Source organism: Numida meleagris, chromosome 14 (genome assembly GCF_002078875.1).
Source record: "Numida meleagris isolate 19003 breed g44 Domestic line chromosome 14, NumMel1.0, whole genome shotgun sequence".
In the NCBI taxonomy this organism is placed as follows: domain Eukaryota; kingdom Metazoa; phylum Chordata; class Aves; order Galliformes; family Numididae; genus Numida; species Numida meleagris.
Window position 1 is genome coordinate 8,737,034 of NC_034422.1, and position 15,899 is coordinate 8,752,932.

Sequence of the window (15,899 nt, forward strand, 5' to 3'; positions counted from 1 at the left end):
TACCTTTCTGAGAGGTCTGTGTGTCGTTCCTAAACATGTCCTCTGATGCTCCTTTAGGAGCCACCTCTCTCGCATTAATGATTTCCACATTTCCTTTGAAGACAGAGGAAGGAAGATCACGTTTAGCTCTGAACTCAGCACCCCGGTCTGTGCAGAATAAGCCCAATCACTGGGAAGCAGTTTCTTGGCAGTTATTTTGTGGACAGTGTGCTCCCTCAGAGACCGGGAGAGCCAGTATCTTACCTTGACTCAGGTAGCACCTGTGCTTTAGGTGGAGGGGCAGAACCGTTCCAGATGTGCACAGCCCTGTCGCTTACCTGTGCTGTTGTAGATGGTAAAGAAGAGCCCCCCTCCAATGCCCATGCTGTGAGCGTTCATGAGTCCTACACAGAGCAGAGCTGCAATCGCAGCATCCACCGCAGATCCACCTTGCTGAAGGATGTCCCTGTGCAGCAGAAGAGAAGGCATCTTATGGCAACACGCTACAGCGTCTCAGCTGTCTGTGAGCTCTGGGGTCACCTCATCAGAGCAGAAATGACAAATCATCTCTAGCGTCCTTTTATCCACACCTGATCTATGGGTTCCCCACAAACAGCTTAGAGCTTCTACCACCTTAGAGAAGAGAGCTTAATGGTCTGGGTACAGACCAGGTCAATCCTCATTAAAGAGACATCCGAACTGGCCTGAAAGCAGCAAGATGTGTCAAAGTACCTGGGGGAGACTGACAACCCGGCCACATTCATTATACATGAGAATAAGGAGCCTGAAATCTGCAGCACGTACATTTAGAACTGGAGAACTGCTTGATAAAGGTATTTTAAAAGAGTTTGAAAAGCATCTTTCATTCCTACTGATTCTGCGCCTAGGGAATCTTTGTCTACTGCACTGTCTTTGAGCGACTGCATTAACATTGGTTGGGCATGGTGAGGGCCCAGGTTTACTTACAGCCTCCTCAATCTACAGGGAGCTGAGTGTGCTGTGCAGCTGCCAAGGTTGCATCTGCGCACCACTGAAACAGCACAGTTTTGTCTTGTGCTTCACAGACAACAAGAGTTGCAGCGGAATTAGCAGTTACCTTCCAATTATTGAGCACGGCCCTGCGTCTGTAGCCACAGCTGCCCTCTTATAGATGTGTGCATCCCCTGAGTCGGAGCGCAGCCCAAAGAAGAGTGCCAGGAACAAGATGAGCCCCAGCAGGATTGCAGTCAGGACCCCGGTCACCACATAGCGTTTCCTCATCTTTCTGTGGGAAGAGACAGGATCATCAACCTTGCTGCTTCTGGGGCTGCTAGGGAACAGGTGATCAGGCACAAGAGCAGGCTGTTCATCTGGCTTCTTCCATATCCACCGTTTCCCCTCTTTCCCCAGCAGCTGGCAGCTCTGCAGATGGATGGGTGGTTTTAGAAGGAGTAACCGGAGGAGATGAGAGCCCAATTCTGGCCTTGACAGTCACATCAGGGTGATGCTCCTCCTGCCTTTCCAGCCCTTGCTTGTCAGTGGGTTTCTACAGACTTCTGAGCTGCAGGCAGCGAGCAGCTACCTCCTTCCCCAGACCTCTCACAGAGTGGCTCTTCCAAATATGTCCATGCTTAGATTCATATCAAGATCTATTCTACGGGCACTGCTGTTATGGTCTCTCTGTGCCACTGCCACCTCTGTGCAGGACAACTGTTGTAATAACTCCAAAGCTTAGCTTCCCCTTTACCACCACACCATTTGTAGAGTGATCTACTTCAGCGAGCACTCCAGGGACTCCTGGAAGCCCTAGGGTAACAGCTCGGAAATATTAAAGTCCCTGAAATGAAAAGGCCCCAAACCAGCAGCTATGACTTGGGTAGCAATCTGTGTTAGTTTTGAGTCACATCATCTTCAGTGAAAAAATTGAGAGCTTTAGCCTCACTGATCACTACAACACACATGCTAGCCACTAACAAGTCCCCTTGGCCAAAGCTATTTGGCACTACCCAGCATGAACGTAACACCCCTCCTGCTCAGGGTCCTTGGATAGAGCAGCTTTCCCCTGAGCCTGCCACTTCTAGAAGGCAACTGCCAGTGCTCATGTCTCCACATTTTCCCATCCTGCATGAAGATGCTCTTGGGGTGGACGAGGCTATCACTCATCAATGGGTGAGCACAGGGCACTGAGGAGATCTGCAGCAAGGGTGTTCCAGACACACACCAGGATAAGTTAAGAGCTACTGAGGGGATGGAGAGTCATTGACATCTTGCTAGGACTGACAGTTCATGAAATACATCTTGAATAATAACTATTCTTTTGCCAATTTCCTTTCCCATTACAGAACTATTCTAGCAAAAAGACCTAAATTCATCATAGCACTTTTAGGAACCAACTTCCCCCAGTTCAGTGCAGGTTTGGGTTATCACCATGACTACTACACTTGTGCAATAGCCAAGATACCCTTTACCTTACCAAAGCACCTGCTGTTCTCAGAGACAAACCAATGCATGGCACTGGGAGTGAAGCGTGGATCCACCAAGCCCACCCTCTGTGGCTACGCAGCTGCCCAAAGCAGAGGAACCTCCAGCAGTCAGAAGAGCACTTGGTGCCTTGCAGCAGCAGCAGAGCAAGGAAGCAATGAGTGCGCCAATGCTGACCTAACTGGAGGAAACAGGCCAGGACAGCCAAAATGAAGCACTCCTCAAAGGGAGGAGATTGGCAAGCGCTGCCCGTCAGCCTCACTCCCATTCTGCTTATTTCAAAGAAGAGAATATCCATTTTCTATCCAAGCCTTTTAGCTGCGAGTCTCAGAGCACAAAAGACGTCAGCTTCCAAGTAAGGCGACTCAAATCAGGGTGTCAATGTGCTGTATGTGCTGTTCTGTAAACAAATGTCAACCAAGGTCAGTGAAAGGTAAATGGATGAAACCTCCTTCCAGGTTCAGAACTTGATTTACACTCAACTACTTTTAAAAGAGGCGACTGGTGTGTTTGCAGAGCAGTTGCTGTGCAGGGAAACAGAGAAGCTATTATGTCCCCAACAAAAGCTCACACACAGCCTCGGAGTTTAAAGACAGTTTTGTTTGTTGGCAGAGAGAATCCGGCTTCAGCACTGGCAGTCTCCTCCAGGCTTCACAAGAAATGCCATGGGATCTTTTATCTGCACTCCAGCTAGGCAGAAGGTACTTTGTTTCATCTGGGCTGTCCCTCCAGCCTGCAGTGACCCCAGCCCGGTGCTGGTGCGTTAACCCATGTGCTCCTGGCTTGCACTACGTGGTTCCCCACAGCTGCCTGCTCGCTGCTGGGCTCCTGCAAGGATTTGCTGCCTTGTCATGCAAGAGCACGAGAGGAGGGGAGATCTCAGATGATACCTTTGCTCTCTCTTTCACCTCCTCTCTGGATTCGGATGACCCTCACAAGTATCTCTCAGCCCTCTGAAGAGCTCAGTGCTGCATGCCCAGCTGCCAGGTGAGTGCACTGACCCCAAGAGCCCACCAGCTCACTGTGTGTGCCCCAGGCACAGCTCCCAGCTGCCTGCCAGCCCCAGGCGTTCTCTTCTGCAACAGCAGAGAGCAAACACAGGTGAGAATAATCCCCTCTACCTCAACCACCTGCTCAACTCCCATAAGCTTCGTGATCTCTTCTGTGGGCACGCAGTCTATCCACATCCTGCATGCAGCCCATACTGCCCTCCTGGCCGTAGCACAGCAGAGAGCCCAGCCCTTTAGTTTTGAGCTAGAGGAGTTCTGGTGCAACAGGGTAGGCAGTGGTCAGGCTGAGGTCACAGCATCTGAGCTGCTCTGTCAGCGGTGTGTGGGTGTGCTGCAGAGACAAGGAACTTGCCAGGGAAAGCCCAGGAGAAATAAAGGGTGTGGGGGGGTGAACCCAAAGTCAAATCCATATCAATAACATTACCGTATTTAAACAGATATTAATAAGCGAGAATTGAAATACTGTTTTCATACACTGCTGTTATATAGAGTCAACCATCAGTGTCTTTTTTTTTGCTGATAGCAGAGGTCCCATAATTGACCCACCATTATATGACAACCTAACCAAGGTGCCCACAACTGATCACGTAGGTGGAGCCACCTGAGGAATACAGAAGACCTTAAGACAGCTACTTGGGCTGACACTGTACTTCAAGATCAGGTACGTGCATCCTGCCTTCCTGCAGAAGATCTGTTTTAGCACTTACTTCCTAGAGCTGTTCCCAGCAGCCTACCATGGGGCCAGGCCACATTCAGACGTCAGCCAGTGACATGCGTTCCTATCAAGCCGTTGCTGGGTCCCCAACGCATCACATAGCTTTTTCTTCTCACTGGGAGCTCACCGAGAGGTGGTGTAACAAACAAAGCAAATTGTTCCTTCATCTGTGGGAAGCCATAGCACTAGGGGGTCTGTACTCACACCTAATTAGCCAGATGACAGTTTAAATCCTTGGGTATAACTGTGCTAACTTCCCTCAGCTGTCACTAAGAACAGTGGGCAGCAACTTCTGCTTTCATCTGCAGCAATATCCAGACTCATCAGCCTCTGAGCAGCTAATTAGCTGGGGTTATTCGCTCCAAGAGAGCTTGCATTGAAGAAAAGTAGGACAAAAGCAACACAGAAAGTACACTACTGCTGCCCAGAACTATTTCTGTGAGTTTATCTATTCCTTCCTCTTCCACAGGGAGAAAAGGTAGCAAGGCCTGTTTGTTATTCTGGGCTACCCATATTGTACCTTTGTATATATTTTTGGTTTTTAGCAGTTCCGTATGATTTAGCATGACCCTGGCTAACTCTTCAGGGTCTTTTGCCCTTTTCCTACTAAAATTGGTTTCTATGTCTTCTAGGGCATGTTTTACACCAGGTCTGAAGCTTAGGTTGCCCGTTCCCAACCAAGCACTCCTTCATTACATAATCCACAGCTCTTAGGCTGTGGAAGGCTAATATATGCTATAATCACCCAAAGGCCAGCGGATAAACACCTTACACAAGGGCTGACTGAAGATTACAAATGTACCTTTAACATCAAACTTGCCTCCTGCCTACCAGGTTAGAGCTCTCTGCAGTGGAATCTTCACACCTCTCCACAAATGGTCCCAAAGCAGCAGTGAGCTGGTGCAGGCTGCTTACAGCTGGGCAGAATCGGAATGGCTCAGATGCAGTATTTCTACCAACAGGTTTGGATTAGCCCGAATGGCAGAGAGCTTTGTGACTTTGTTAGCAATTACGTATAACCCTGCTCTTCTGTAGCTTTGTTGGGATAGACGTAAGCTTCTAAGCACTATCCTTTTGAGAACAAAAATAAAATTTTTGTTCTCAACAAAATCTCAAACAAAAATTTCCCACACGAGCCTCCCTATGCAGCCTTGCCCTGCAGTTACTGCAATAAGACATGTACTTAAGCCACTTGAGATTCCAATCTACAAGTTCCTGTGCTAAATACTTTTTCCCCTTAGGCCTTTTACTCAGTAGCAGTCACTGGGATGCCTCTGATCTGGTTCTCCTACCAACACCCATGCACACAGACAAGCAGAGTCTCCTGCCAGGTACTGATCTCGAAGGGGAGCAGCAGGCATTTTTCCATAGCTATTCCCATTTCGTCCACATGATGCCATTGAGAGACTTCAAACAAGTGACCAACAACTACCTCCCCTTCCAAAGGAAATCCTTCCTGATCCAAGTCTTACACAGGCTTCCGTAGAGAACTGTGATGTAAATGCTGAAGTAGTTGGAATTCAAAGCAAACAAACATATTTTAAACCTAAGTCCTTTTTTGGGGGTCACTAAATGAGACAGGAGTTATGCTCTGGTGTTAGGCTAGAATTTACAACGAATCCATTTTGGTATTCACCCACCAGGAGATATTCAAGTTGAAGTCTTATGCAGTCTTCATCTCCACCAGCAATGAGGGAACTAAAGCAGTGTTCAGTCAAGCTGTGAAGAAGCTCAAAGAGGCTTCCAAATTCAGACCTGGGCACTGGTCCTGCCCAGAGCAGGGGCACAGAGCAGTCCCCACGTACTAATCCTATGCTGCTGCTTCACCAGAGAAATACGACAGCCCCATTCAACTTTCTGCACAGCCAACGCCTCCATGTCTGTCCCTGTCCCACTGCCTGTGCCCTGTACATCTTGCTGCCTCCCTCTCCTCAGGCACAGGTTAAAAGCCTTCAGCATTCTCTTCATCAAGCCTGGCACTGAGGGCTTATATGTGCACACAGGTACTTTATAGATAGAAAGGCCTCAGAGCAACTCTACAAGGGCATGATGCCAAAGCCAGAGGTAATCCTCCATCTCAAAAAATGGGTGTTATTAAAGTTTTACAAAGTCATTCAGAACACCGCTGTTCCACTCGCTTCCCATTTAAAATCAAAACATTTAATTAGGATAGTTTAATTCTCCCACCACTTGCAAAATATGTTTTCAGATTATCTTCTTCCAATAAACCAGGAGCTGTTTATTAGACCTGGGCTTACTCACGTGGAATAGTCGGGTCCTACCATTCTCTTTATGCAAACTTCCATCTGATGTATTAAAAAAACATACTGTTCCATGTCCTGTTGCTTAAGAAATCCCACACAGCACCTCAAGGCTGAGGGCAATGGCTTAATTTATGTCATTTCTAACTTCCCCTTACCTCTCGAGAGTATTTCCCAGTCCGTTCTGTCCTTTTGCACAGATGCTTATTTATTGATATCCTTTGAATATCCTTTCTGCAGCAGTGAATCCCTTTCTCGAACTAGTACGTTCCTGTAGCACTAGCAGTAAGCACTTGTCTTTCCTTAAAAGCTCTCCAAAGCTTGCTGTACTATTTGATATTTGTACAGCTCCACTTACAGAGATTAACCCATTGAAACTCATTACTTTTGAATTCACAGTTCCAGACGAATGCTTAAGCAATCATTGACTAGGTGAAGAGTCAAGAGCCAACACCCTTTAATACGCCTATCTTAGCACTCATAAACGTTGCCTATCACCAGCAGAATCATTCTTCATTTTTTGACTCTTACTACATGATCAAAGATGAATCTTCCCATACCTTGGTGATAGCTCTTAAATTCTGGCTAAGCAATGGAACAAATAACATGGTCACACCAAGTGCCCACTTCCACGGGGTCCTGTACTGTCAATGCGCCTCTTGCCCAACCAAATGGTGCCCTCATAGCTCACATTTGGGTTTTACAGTGCCTGTACCTTGCAGCTTAAACCCAGACACACTAACAGATTCAGTTTGTGACTGCGTTTGATCCCTGTGTCAAGTGGGAGCAACCACCTGCCACGCGAAGTCACAGCTCAGTTCTTCAGCAATCATAGCTACACACTACCTTAAAATGTCATCGCTTTTAGTTCAGATTAATTCTCTAGCTGCAATGAGATGACACACTCATACCACCCATTCCCTTAGCAGGGAGGATGGCAGAGCAGGCATCTAGAGATGGAGAAACCTGTCCTCCACCACTAAACCTCACTGAAGCTTTTGAGAAATAATCCTGTGTCTGTTTGCACTGTTTGTAGAGCTTCCAGTTGCAGACCAAAGACTGCAGCTCACTTGCCACTGAGCAGCGTAGCATAAACCCCAGCAGTAACCCAAATTCAAGGTGCAATATCTGCCCTTGGACTCTAATTACTCAGCAACAAAAGCTTATCTCCCTCCTTCTGTATGCGTCTTGCTAGACATCTCAGAGCCAACTTGAACATGAGAGTTGAATGCCCATCCAGAACACAGCACAGACAAATCATAGCCTACCTGAAACTTGGGCTCCAAGCCCGTACATCCTACGCTGGTTCTTCAGTCAGCAGGCTGTCCTGCAAACACTGGAGGAAGCAAAGTCTGCCTGGATGCCAGTCAGCACTGCTAGATGCTATCTTTTAACCTACCAGGATCAGTAGTTTCATGTCTCAATTCCAAACCTGTCCAGTTCCTCTGTCCCATTCCAACCTTTGACGCACTGGATCCTTACTTACATCAGAGGGATGGTGCCTATACTGCAGTGAATCATGAATAAAGTTTGTCTTAGATCCAAGAGCAAGAACTTCGGGAACACAAGTCGTACCTCCTCTCCTTAAAACTGCATCTCCTTTCTATTCAAATTCTTGTTATAAAACATGGGCATTCCAGCCTGGAGATGTTTGGAAGGGAGTTAGCATGGGCCCATCTTTCAAAAAGGACTTTCTAATGCCCCTTTGAAGAGGGCAGCTCCCTCCAACTATTGTCCAACTATTGAGCAGAATAGAAGCTATCAGGAAAGCAGGTACCGGCATGGGAAACACTCTGAAGGCTCAGGAACCTGCTGTTCCTATCAGCCAGTTTAAAGTACATATTCATAGTCCAGGTCTCACTCAGCCAGCGACACAGCCTGCTCTCACTGTACCTAATGCACTGATGTGAGTCTCATGGTACTTCATGGGAAAGACTGTAGCAGGAGCAGCAAAACAAAATAACAAAACAAGCTGCGTGGAAAGATATGCGCTCTTTGCCCCCAACAAACTAACATTTAGTACTTTTAGTCTTTCACACCTAAGCGAGCGGACCGGGAAAAGAACTTTTACTCTTTGCCCCTGTTACTGAAAGTCAAGTCCTACGGCCTTCTTCAAGGGTGATGCAGTCTCATCTGTGGCATGTCCTCACCAGCACAGAGCTGGAACAAGTTGGACACTCCCCAGCAAGTTATTCTTTCACTTATGGACAAGGAGGGGAGTTGAAGATGGGGTCAGAGGACGTTAAGAAATCTGAAGGTAGTACTTCTGGTTCTGAGAGGTGAATAGCTCGCTATACACAGGTTGCGCTACAGCTACAGCATTTCAGTTGTACGTGGCTTTGGGAAAGTCACTTATCTCTGTGTAGTCATTAATCCAATAGATTGTCCTGTTATGACTAAGCAGAAGAGCCACACCTCAAACAGAAATAGCGTGGTTCATGGAAGTGCATTACAAAAAAAGAAAAAAGCACCTTCTGCAGGGCTTGCTGCCTCTTTCTGCTTGTGGTGTGCATGATGTGACCACCTTTGACACTCTAAAAATTAGCAGGTGAAATCTCTTGCTCTAAAGGAGCACGCTTGTCATTGTATGAATTAATACCTTCACAGCCCTTCCATGGAGCTTGCAGATACTGGAAAGCATCAGGAAGCATGAAGGCACTTCTGAGTGGTTTCTCTTTTTCCTTCTTCCCTCATCACTCAGGGGTTTTCCAGTAAGAATTTCAGGAAATGACACCAGCAATAGCTGGCCACATATATCGTGTAATTGAGTCTCCTATTCAGACTTCTCCTTTGTATTGCGGAACACACAATCCAAGCTCTCCATTTCCTGATATTTTAATAAATACATCTTCGGAACAGAAGTTAATAGATGTCCTCATGAAAAACTAGCTAACCTGCAAAATGAGGGTATCTTTCTCCTCTAACAGAACAACATTGCAATCCAGTACTATCCCAATGTAAGCATCAGAGAGGTCCTGAGTACTCCATAACACACATTAGTTGCGTGTAAGGCTGCTTCCTGCTAAGCAAGACCACTGAGATATGTTTTAAGAGGGAAAAATTTGATAGAGCCTTCTGAAGTTGTACTTTTCTGATTCACGCCACTGGCAACATTAATAACGTTATGAAGCCAATGGATTCTGATTTTCATTATGATCCTTATAATCAGAAGGGAGATAAATCTAAATGAACTTAGAATGAATCTAAATGAATCTAACAAATCTAAATGAACAGTGGTATGAGGTACCCAAATGGATTATGACAGCCATAGTGATGTGCAGACTATATGGCTTTGGTTATAAAGGTCAATGCAAACAGATATTTCCTGAGATTTCTTTATATCTCATGTCATCCTGTAGCCAAATAAAGATGATGGAAGCATGGAAGAGGTAGCAATTTACTACTCTGGTATTCATTTTTCAAGAGCGCATTCTTGATTTGGATAATAAAGGATGTTATTTCCTATCTTCTGTTCAAGTTGGTCCGTGATTTTCTACAATAACCCCATATATCGAAGTTGCACACAATGACAGGAACAAGGACCAGGTCATTAAAACTGAAGTCCTATCTGACAATCAACACAAATGTTCCAGTCCCTCCCTACTGAAAGTGGTTACTGTCTTCTGTTCAAGGATCTTCTTTTATTACCTTTCCTCACTGATAAATTTATCAGCCGCCACCTAGACTCAGTCAATACTCCCAAATTTTACGTCAAACTCAATTTTCCAAGACTAATCTGTACCGTTTATTTAGCAGCTTTATGAAGCCCTTTCATCTTTGCAAAGCCTTCCTATCTGGCCACCAATGGCACTGCGTTTGTGCAGCCAGACCTGCCTTCTTGCAGCCAGACCTGCCTTGCCCACAGCAGCCTGCGATCAGCTCAGCAGTCTGACACGGCTTCACTCAACCTCACCGTGCTGGAACAAAACAGGGGAGAGGGCTAGTGAAGGAAGAGAGAAGGAAAGAAGGTGGAATAACGGGAGAAAGAGAAAATCTCTAAAGTGCTGGAAGAGAAAATGGAGGAAGACGGAGTGAAGGAGGCAGATAGGACAACAGAAAAATACTGAAGTGTGGGAAAGGGGAAAACGAAAGGGCAAAAATATGATGCATGCTCCCAAGGGCAGATGTTTCTTCAGCATAGCCTGCCCTTTGCACGCACTTTGAGGTGCTCGGAACACAGCTGAAGTTTGGACTTCCTTAGTCCTTTGCAGAAGGTTTGTTTAACAATATTGACACACGATGTAACTATTTATTGAGTGTGGAGCATCTGAGCAGGAAAAAAATACAGATTCCAAACTGAAAAATGGCCTTAGGGCTGCATTCACTAAAGAGATTTCCACAAACTTCAGGGGAACTTGGAGAAGAACTCAGCTTCCAACAGAAAAAAAGAAAAAAAATCACACTACCTGCTTAGATTCACTTATTTAAAAAAAAAAAAAATAAATCATACTGCCTGCTTAGATTCACTTGCTTTTGCTAAATAAAGGCTTTACAAATAAATGAGATAGATTGCGGTGGAGCGGCTTTGAATAACAATGACCAGGTCTTTGATGTCCACGCACATGTCTGAGGGCGCCGTTTGTTCTGGCAATGAGCACACAGTCTCCTAGGCACTGTTCTGGTCCCTCAGATGTCTAAATATTTGTTTTCCTGGGCAGAATCTGTTCCTTTACACACAAATGCAGTTGCCCTTGATAGCTCAGTTCTCTCTCGGGCTCCTGAGCTGGAAGTCTCTCCCACATTCTGCTTCTGGAAGTAACCCCCAATACCATTCCACAATACCCACACCCTTCTGGCTCTGCACCTGCCTCCCAGCCTTCCTCCTTGTACCTGTTAATAATACTTGTCATTGCTTGATGTCCACTCATACTACAGGCAAAACCATGGGAAAATTGTGACTCAGTTTCATGGCCCTAAACATCAACTTTTCAGCAAAATTCTTCCATCTCAATTAGGAATGAAGACCATAAGCAAGCAGGTTGTAGACAGGGCATCTTCAAGAGCTGAATGGGCCACACAGAGGTTAAATAACTTGCCCAGTGTTGCAATTTAAGTTACATTTGCAAAACAGATCAAGACTCTGACACCTGTGACCTGGCCTTTATTAATATGGAAACGAGTTGAGAGAAGCCAAAGTCAATAAGGTAGATTGAGACCTGGCAATCCCTATAGAAGAGAAACACTCTACAAACCTGAGTTCAAAGGCTTGTGAAACACCCTTCATAAAGCGTGACTAAAGAGCAGGAAAGATGTAACACAGGGAAAGAAACGACTCCTCTATTTCATGCCCCAATCCAACCAAAACACCAAGACAATACGATAAAATCACGCTGTTTACTCACTGCTTTGAAAGCTCTGCTCTCCCTGGGCGCAGTTCACCTTCTGCTGGCAACACCAGAGGAAGGCACTTCTGCCCTGCTCTCTTGCCTCTTATTCCTCAAGGGTTCTCAGAAGCAAGGATTTCAAAAGCTGGGTGACAGCAAGACTATATATGGGAGTGGTCAGATGAGGAGGTGATGTAATGAAGCTCTATTTTCGGGCAGTAAAGGCACAGCCCCTGACCACCCCCCCCGAAGAACTGCTGGCTCACAGGGCAAGCTGGGAACAGTGATCAGACACTTTCCGTGCCGTACTTTCTCATGGTAAGCGGAACAGCATGAAGGGTGGAGAGCAAGGAAAGATCAGACTTGAATGAGGACAATAGCTTGATGTTGGGTCCCAGGAGTGAATTTGTTCTGGCAGTCGTTTCTTCACGCATCAAGCAATGCCTTGCCAGTTGCTGGCTTTGCCCACGGCACAAGCTCTGGTAGCAAGGTTGCTCTCTGCATTACAGCATCACTGCCACCATACCCACTCCTACACTCTCCCCAGTTAGCTGATGCTGGAGCACTGCCCAACTCAGGGCCAGAGGACTGGGAGCCCTGCGGAGGTGAAGGAACGTTTATCACGTAAAACGGATTGTCCTGGCCACTGACCTGGGAAGCTCTTGAGAGGTACATCCTGCCCTTCTCCATCAGAGGAAGTCTTGTAGCCTCTGAATGGAGAGGAAATCTCTCAAGGATGTACCAACGCTCTCCAAAGGAAAAAAAAAAAAAAAAAATCATTTTCAACTTCCGTCATTATCGTCTTTTATCTTTCACTGAAGGGTTTGGTTGGCTGCAAGAGGCCATGGCATGCATTAGGATAGAGCCTGACCAACCTGGAGCTTATACACTATTAGCTGAGTATCTCTGGTACGGCTGTATAGCAGGAGATGCCAGGACTAACAGTGATGCAAGTATCTTCTCAGCTGAGACAACCAGAAAAGGCAAGAACTGCTCCAGGGTGTCACAGAGGGAAGCCACAGAGTTACCACCACCTGCTAGCGATGACACCAGCTTCATGCAAAGAAATGCCCAACTCATTCCATCAAAATCCCACACCAACAGGATCCTCCACGGCTAGTTTGTAGGTCTGGGCAGGGAAGGAAGACATAGGAATGACTCTCACAAAGCAGAGCTCCTTGTGCAATTGGCCAGGGAAGGATGTTCCTTTTTCTCCTTCCCTATTGAGTTAGTTTTCAATCAGAGATCTCCCCTATCCCATTTGCATAACACCGTGCCAGCAGAAGGAAGGGAACCATTTAAAACACTTTTAGAGTTCCCATACGCCAAATCATGCTCCGAATCTCACTGACCTTAAAGACTTGTGGCTGCTTTGTTTGAGCATCAGAGGAACCAAAACAGGTACAAAGCAAACCAGACCAAAACCAGAGTCAGATCCACTTCTAACTTCTGGGACAGCTCCATAATATATATTTTTTATAACGATCTTTTTTTCACATCTAGGATGGACTTTTTCTGACATATGTAAGACTGTAAATTACAGAAACAGGATCTAAAACTATTCCCTCTTGTTCTGTCACTTTGGGGGTTCCTTGGCTTTATCCCACTCCGTGAGTCCTTGCACTTCTACCTTTCTGATTCTCTCCCCCACCTCACCTGGGCAGAGCCAGCAAGGGGCTGGGCGGTGCTGACCAGCCTGCTGGGGTTAAAGCACAACGCTCCCAAACATCACGAGCTGTCCAGATCGCCAAATTCTCATCATTGCAAAAATGTGTTCTACTTAACACCATTTTTAAGTTACCACCAAGGAGCCTTATGGGCTCAAATGAGAAAAGCATTCATATCCCCACTTCAGAGACAATCCTGCCCAGGGCTGGAACTGGGAATCTTCCCCCAGATCCCCTTAAGCATCCTGCCAGACATCACTGCTTTTCTCTGTCACGGATCCAATAGATGCTCTAAATCCAGACACAGCTGGAATTGACAAGCAGGGGCTGACAGCGATCTAACTGCACAGTGCCTGCAGCTACGTGGGCTGCTGTTTTCTCTGTTTCTCATTGCTTTGGTTTCTCCCCCGCCGTAAACAGGAAATGAATAAAACATGAAGACACCTCCTGAAAAATGACAGCAGATCACGCTGCAGTAGAGGAACTGAAAAGAAGTTCAAAGCGTTTGAAGTACTTAATGGAAAACTTGCAGATTATTATAGAAAGTTGCTGGGTCACTAATGGCTGTTAAAGTTTAACCAAAGCGGGAGGGCCCTAAAACCAGAGGAACGAGGACCTTTTTCCCAGGAAAAGCCAAGGTCTGCCACACAGAGCTCCACAAATCTGCTTCCCATTCTGCCTGAGGACCCGCAGAGCTCAGGGCTGGGAGGCTCAGACATATTCCTGGATGTGCACGAACCCTGGCCCGAGGCTCAGCCCCGCAGAGGGGGGGGTTTATGAGAAGCTCATTTTCCCACTGCTTTCTTACAAGGCAGAGTCAAAGAATCTCTTCCTAAAAGAGAACAGTAGGGACCTACAATCACAGCACGAAGCCAGAGAGATGGGAGCCTGTCCAAAGCGCTTCTGTATCAGGAGGGTTTGGTGCTCACAGCATCTCCTCCTTCAGGCAGAGCACAACGTAGGCCTGCGAGTGGGTTGTTTGGGGATCCCTTTACCACGTCACAACCGGATCTCTGGGGAAGGCTCTGTTTGTTTCCACCCCATGCCAGGGCTGCGCTTCGCCAGCGTTGCAGGCAGCAGGCCAGCAACACCTGCACGGCACAGCACAAGGGCACACGAGGGAGCGAGCTGCTTCCACGCAGGAAGAAATGGCAACAGATGGAAAACCACCACCTGGCTCCCAAAGATACAGCTCAAGGACGAAGGGTACCGCAAACACAGACATTAAATTATGAGAGCTGCAGCAGTCAGCCCCATTGAGCACAGACGGAGGGGACCAAGTGCCCCCTCCCCAGTCCCTCGTTGTCCCCTTGCCTTGCCTCTGTCCCCCAGATGCTGGGGACACCCCGCAGCTCTCTGACACTTGAGGAGCCACGTGTTTCCTGATTGCTGCCATGCCTCCCTTCGCCCTCCCCTCCCACACGTGGTCAGACGATCTGCAGAGGGATGATCTGCAGGTGAGGTCAGCCCTGCACAAAATGGGGAGCAAGGGGGAAACTCTGTTCCCCGGGAGGGCTCCTACGGCCAGAAGTAAACTTTGATCCCCAGGCACAGCAAGGCAGGCTGGGCACAGCGCACTGATTGAAAAAGGAGCAGGAAGGAGCAGGGAAGAGAGGCATTGCACAGGAGCTCAGGGCTTGGTCTGGCTGCTCAGATCTGCGGCTCCCAAAAGCGCTGGCTGCTCTTGAAAGGGTTTCCTGCCTCCCCACAGCACACGGACCCCCCAGGCTGCAGCTAATTTGGGATCGCTGAGAAGGGCACGGAAACACAACGGCAGCAGGAACGAAACACAGCGAGGAGATAACACCCAGGAGACCCATCCTTATCAAGGAACAACACGATATCAAAGAGGAGCTGAGGCAATGGGAAGAGCCTTTTGTCAAACCCACAACCTGGCCAAATCCTGCCTGTTTCACACGGCAGTCCCCCGGGAGCTCCATCACCAGCACTGCCCCTGTGCCAGGTCGGGCTCGCAGATGCACTGCGCACACCGGTCAGCGTTCACCCTCTGCGTGCTTCTTAATTACAGTTCTGTTTGCGGAGCGTCTCTTCCAGAAAGGACAAACCGCATCACTCTCAGGTTATGAAAATCACACTCAGAGTTTCTGAGCTGCTAATTAACAGCGGTGTCACTGTAATTAAAGCTGGGACACGCGTCTGGGGAGCTGGGAGCGTGGCCGTCCCCTTACCCGCACTGCTCTGACCAGACGGGCCGGCCACAGCCCTAAGGCCAGCACCTCCCAGCACTGAACATCCCCAGGTTACAGCAGCACTGACCCCATGCAGGACAGGGACAGATTGAGCCTGGAGGCGGCAGCGCTGGGACTGGGGAGGGAAAGGGGCTGACTCCTGTTCCCACTGGGCTGGCAATGAAGCACGTTGCCTTCTGTTTCCTCGCAGGTAAAACAGATGGTTTGTGCTGCCCTGTTAGTTAAGGGGCTCTTAGGACAAAGAGAAGTGCTCTTACTGTCCCCCCCTCCCCA

General features: G+C 47.5%; 1 protein-coding gene across 9 annotated transcripts in view; it reads right to left on the bottom strand.

The window, feature by feature from the left end:
• GGT1 (gamma-glutamyltransferase 1) overlaps nucleotides 1-15,899 on the bottom strand; it is a 44,784-nt gene that overhangs the window by 8,579 nt on the left and 20,306 nt on the right. For 6 of the 9 annotated variants that reach the window (XM_021412512.1, XM_021412510.1, XM_021412513.1 and 3 more), the window contains 3 exons: nucleotides 1,076-1,243; nucleotides 318-445; nucleotides 4-93 (listed from right to left, as the gene is read on the bottom strand). In XM_021412512.1, coding sequence (XP_021268187.1) covers nucleotides 4-93; nucleotides 318-445; nucleotides 1,076-1,239 — 382 coding nt within the window. In that variant the 5' untranslated portion in view covers nucleotides 1,240-1,243. Of the gene's footprint in view, nucleotides 1-3; nucleotides 94-317; nucleotides 446-1,075; nucleotides 1,244-2,431; nucleotides 2,567-11,767; nucleotides 11,982-15,899 lie in introns of those variants that run through there. The other 3 variants (XM_021412507.1, XM_021412514.1, XM_021412515.1) reach the window with 3 other exon arrangements.